The sequence below is a fragment of the Acanthisitta chloris genome, unplaced genomic scaffold (assembly GCF_000695815.1).
Source record: "Acanthisitta chloris isolate BGI_N310 unplaced genomic scaffold, ASM69581v1 scaffold3847, whole genome shotgun sequence".
Lineage (NCBI taxonomy): Eukaryota > Metazoa > Chordata > Aves > Passeriformes > Acanthisittidae > Acanthisitta > Acanthisitta chloris.
In genome coordinates this window covers 232-5,449 of record NW_008680839.1, presented here as the reverse complement: position 1 = coordinate 5,449, position 5,218 = coordinate 232, and the positions used below count along the sequence as shown (strand labels likewise).

The following is a 5,218-nucleotide window of genomic DNA, read 5'->3' as shown; positions in this document are numbered from 1 at the left end:
CATAGAGACAAAAATACATGTACTGTGAAATAAATAATTCAACAGCTTTACATATGAGGGTATATATAATATTATACAAATAAAATATACAGGATTGTAGGACTTGATCTTGCAGTTGCTCATATTTGTCACTTGAGCATCTAGGCAACCCCAGTGCAGTAAAAAAAGTACATTTTCATACACTGAAAATCAGGTACACAAAACTACCTTAGTGAAATGGCTCCTGATTAGAACAGGCCCCACAGAAATCTTGGTATGAAAAACCTTGGTGTTTAGTTTTAGTCTTGTGAGTTGAGATACTGTTGGCATTCTGGGTCTCCTCTAATTTCTGGAGATCCAGGAATTCTTCTGCCAGTTTTTGGATAAACACACCAGCATTCAGCAGACTCTCCATCCAGTAAAGTTTCGCACTGGGATATAATTAGCAAAACAAAACTCACAATAAGTAATGGTAAGCAGAAGATTACCTGGGAGATACTGCAAGCAGAGGCATTGGACAGAATTAGGATCAGAGGACCTGCCATGCACAGACTTGCTTTAAATGCGGTGGTCTGCAGAGCCTCTGAACAACACACTTGGTTAGGGAGCCAAGATCCAGGCTCAGCTACCAAAAGAGCAACTTCAGATTTAAAACTGCCCATTCCTTGGTAAACAGCAGTAGAAAACAGCAATGTAGGAAACAGCACAAGAAACGTAAGGATGGCAGAATATATGAGCTGATAGGGTGAGAGCAGTGACTGGATGGTCTGGCTATTCACAGAAGGAGGCAAATAAGGTGGGTTTTTTTGCTTTTCTTTTCTTCAGCTACCAAAAGAGCAACTTCAGATTTAAAACTGCCCATTCCTTGGTAAACAGCAGTAGAAAACAGCAATGTAGGAAACAGCACAAGAAACGTAAGGATGGCAGAATATATGAGCTGATAGGGTGAGAGCAGTGACTGGATGGTCTGGCTATTCACAGAAGGAGGCAAATAAGGTGGGTTTTTTTGCTTTTCTTTTCTCGGCGGGGGTTTTTCTCGGCGGGGGGGGGTGGTGGTGGTGGTGGTGAAACAGATTTCTGTTTGTGCTTGATTAGATCCCAGCTCACAGTGTTTGTGAGTCACACAGTGATGCCATGCCCAAAAACAAGGAGTCTGGGTGACACAGATTTATGCAGACCTACTAAATTTGTGTGCATGACCCGTGGTTACAGGGTGTGGCTTGAGGTTTGGAGCTTTAGTTAGATTTGCAGATTACTCTCACTGTAACTTGCAATGGCTTTATTTGAAGCTATAATGAAAATGAGCAAATAACATAATCCACAGACAGGACAAATCAGTATTTTTGTTCTGCTTTCAGAAGGTTAATTTTGCTCCAAATAGGGGTTTTTTTTGCTGCCTATGTGAGTCTTCCACTGACTTGGAGCTGAGAGCCCCCTTTTTATATAGTGATTATTATATATTCAATGGGCTTTGACAGGCAGTATGTTGGATATTATGAATTAATGTCAACTGGAAACATGCTAACAAATCAGCTACATGGGATTTGATTTGACCTGGGAGCAGACAGGGTTAAAATATTTTGAAGAAGGCCTTGATTGCACCTGTTCTGTGAATGCAAAAGGCTCCTGCCTCCATTGCTGTCAGCCCACAGCATGCGGCTCACTTTAAAGAGAAGGACAAACCATCTGCTCTCCCTACTAAGTATCCCTGTGTTCACAACCTGCTTGTCCAGCAGCTGCAAACTTCTGAGTTTGGGAGTAGAGGGCTGTGAAAGGGCTGGCTGTATTAGGCTAGTCGCAGCACTGCTGTGAGCAGTTAGGGGGAAAGGCACGCACCTGTTTGCTGTGGTAAAAGCCATTCTTGTCGCAGTTGGGCAAGTAGAATTTGTAAATCTCCCCTCCGCTTCTCTGCTGAGCCTTTACCAATTTATACAGGGCTCTGTAGAGCTCCTTCTGACAAGGACCCTGCAAGAATATCATGCCGAGGGTGTGAATACCAAAATCACAAAGAAATCAGCTAAACAAAAAGTGATCAGAATAAAGCTAGCAAAAAGCTGAAAACACTTATTAGTCATATAATCTGCACCAGACTGTTTTGCATGCCATTTTCCTTGTTTCGGTAGGAGCACAGCCAGAAAACTCTGGTGTTGCATTTAGACCTTTGTTTTCATTCTTTGAGGTATTTTCTGTCCTCAGAAACATGAGGATTTTAGTCCTTAAATTGCCACACAAGGAAATTTAACCTGTACTAAGTAAACACATTACTGCTCAGAGGGTACAGTCTCTTGTATTATGGGGAGGTGCATGTTAGGAGACTGGTGTACGTGAGACTAGCCACGTTTTCTGGGTTGCCATGGCCTTGTGCTTTGTTGATATACAGAGAATAGGTGCAAGACATATATAGACAGTGCAAGAACAAACATCTGAGTGTTTGTTATCTTTTGTACAGGACAGAACTGTCGCTAAAGCAACATAGAGTCATCCTGTGGCTCTGGGACCCAAACCCAAAGTGCGTGGGACAGGGGATGAAGAACTTTATGCAATAGTCACTGCTTTCACAATTTGCTGGCTGTCATTTTCAAAGTCACCATTGCTGTGTATCAGTAGTACCTAACATGTTTAAATCACTGCAAGAAGAGAAGTGACTGCACAAACATTTTTAATTTAGAGTGGAAGTAACCTTAGCTTTTGCAAGTCCTCCCTGTGTCACCTCCTTGTATAAGCTGTTGTGTTCCAGTCAACAGATTTATCTGTGGCTCTGGGTGAGAAAAACAGAAGCCCTAAAAATCACAACTGAAGCTAACAGCACATGTGCATAATAGCTCAAATTAAATCAGTGATTAAGTCCAGTTCTGGATATGGAATGAGGCTTCCTAAGGTAGAGTGGTGATTAGTAGGTTTTTGCTTGTTTTCTTCCATTTTGCCAGTGACCATTATGAGCTTGGGTTTCTGAGGTGCCCTACTAACCCAGCTCGGTGCTGCAGGTGTGCTGCTGCCTGGGACAGTCTAACTGTGGTTCTCTGGTGCCCTCAAGTGGAACATGAACCTGTTTGCAAAGACCCTAAACCTCCACTATCCACTGTGATTTTGCAGTGTCGAAGCTTATTTTAATTACTGAGCTTTTTGTTTTTCTGCATACATGTACTTAATAGCGTTTCCTTGTGACCAGAGAGAAACACATTTTGGTTTGCATTGGTGTTTCATCAATAACTGTGTGGAAGCACTTCCTTTTGCACTTTTGGTTTTTTTCTAAAACTACAAAAGAAGTCCAAGATTTCAATAAAGGATCCTGTACATTAGGTGGTCAGGTTATAATCTGATAGTCAATGCAGTGAAAGGTTCAGCCTCTGAATGGAGTCTGTGTACACATCTGCTATTATTGCTCCAGCCATTTCGCCTGTTCCTCAAGCATCTTATGAAGGCATTCCAATAGTCTGTTTGCCAGCTCCCCAAAATACTGACACCTCAGTGCTGCTGATATTTTGTGCACATTTTCGTTTCATATTGTGAATCAAGAGCATCTACTGAAATGGTCTCTGAAAGGTTTGCAAAGAAAACCTACCTGCTCTTTCCACTTCGTGAGTTCAGGTATTCTCTTTGCCTTCATATTTTCATATGCAGTGATGCCATTCCAGGGGATGGATTTATCCTGGCCTATGGGAAACATCAGCTCATAGTTCAGCAGCTGATCCTGTGTTATTTCCGTGCTTTCCAAAGGTGTATCATCAGGTTCAATAGAGTCTGGAAATGAATGATATTAAGGTGAACATCTTCAGTGATATTTTGCATTTATTTCTCAGAGTTAAAAAGGTGAAGAAAAAGAAGAATCAACAAAAAAAAGTAATTTCTATGCTAAATCCATTACAGTAGTTCTTGTAGCAATAATACGTTGCATGTGCAGCATGGCAAATTAAACAGTAGTCATAAATTCATAGGAAGACTCATCAGCTATTCTCTAATAGGCTGGTTATTTTATGATCCTTTGAAATTACTTGAATCACAAAGATGAAGCTGCAGTCAGTCTGTGAGAAATGAAAAAACTTTCTTGACCGCAGTGGGTTCTAGAGCCTTGGCTAAATGAGGAAAGTCTGAAGTTAAACTTGCAATGAATTGATGGTTTTGTCAGTGTGATGTGTTCCTGTGTTTATTTAGGAGAGGAACTGGTACAGACCTCATCCCATGATATGCTGTACTTTGTTCTGTGGCTTGTCTCACATATAAGAAGCAGGGGTAGCAATTCACAGGAGCCAGCAGTAGCTCATGCTGGCCTGCAGTGGATCAAATAGGCAGGGATTGGGAAGAAGATCTGCTGATCATGGCCTGTACCCCAGTGCCTAAATGAGCATGTGTGAACTCTCCCACTGGAAGCAACAGAAGCTCTTTGCAATTGCAGGGAGTGATCATGGGCTAAAATTTCGATATGTGTCTGAATAACTTGTTGGATTGAGGCTGTATAGAATCAATGGACTAAAAGAAAGCATCAACAATGAGGAAGAAAGGAAAGGAAAGAAGGAAAGCAAGAAAGGAAAGCAAGAAAGGAAAGCAGGAAGGAAGGAAGGAAGGAAGGAACGACGGAAAGAAAGAAAGAAAGAAAGAAAGAAAGAAAGAAAGAAAGAAAGAAAGAAAGAAAGAAAGAAAGAAAGAAAGAAAGAAAGAAAGAAAGAAAGAAAGAAAGAAAGAAAGAAAGAAAGAAAGAAAGAAAGAAAGAAAGAAAGAAAGAAAGAAAGAAAGAAAGAAAGAAAGAAAGAAAGAAAGAAAGAAAGAAAGAAAGAAAGAAAGAAAGGAAGGAAGGAAGGAATGCAGGTGGCTTAAACAGTTTACTCACTGTTCTCTGCCCTTCCTACCCTCTCAAGTACAAGAGAAGCTCCACTTACTTCCAGTAATGCCTAGTGTTATTTTGAGTCAACGACTATTTTTGTCATGCTACTGAGTTACCTTAATCACCACTTAATGAACATAGCAATAATGCTGATGAAAATAACAATCATAATAAATTGCAAAATAATGAACTGACACTGAAGAAATTCCTCATCATCATATAGTTTAAGATGCTCGAGATGTCTGTACGCCTGAAGATAGTTTGGCTAGCACTGTGCTACTCCAGCTATGTTTTGTTCTTGAGATGAAGCCAGGCCTTTTTATTCTCTATCATGCCTTTTGGAGATGGACATAACCGAAGGCTAGAAAACATATGTCCTGTTCTAGTTACTGTTTACAACTAAGGGAAAACTGTCTACAG

At 40.7% G+C, this 5,218-nt stretch overlaps 1 protein-coding gene across 1 annotated transcript in view; it reads right to left on the bottom strand.

Moving 5' to 3' along the window:
- Window positions 1-278: 278 nt before the first annotated feature.
- The window catches only part of IGFBP1 (insulin-like growth factor binding protein 1), a gene marked incomplete at its 5' end in the record, with an annotated part of 5,163 nt that continues 223 nt past the window's right edge, over window positions 279-5,218 (bottom strand). The window contains 3 exons of the mRNA XM_009077872.1: window positions 279-410; window positions 1,816-1,944; window positions 3,542-3,720. Of these exons, the coding sequence (XP_009076120.1) occupies window positions 279-410; window positions 1,816-1,944; window positions 3,542-3,720 (440 nt within the window). The remainder of the gene's footprint in view (window positions 411-1,815; window positions 1,945-3,541; window positions 3,721-5,218) is intronic.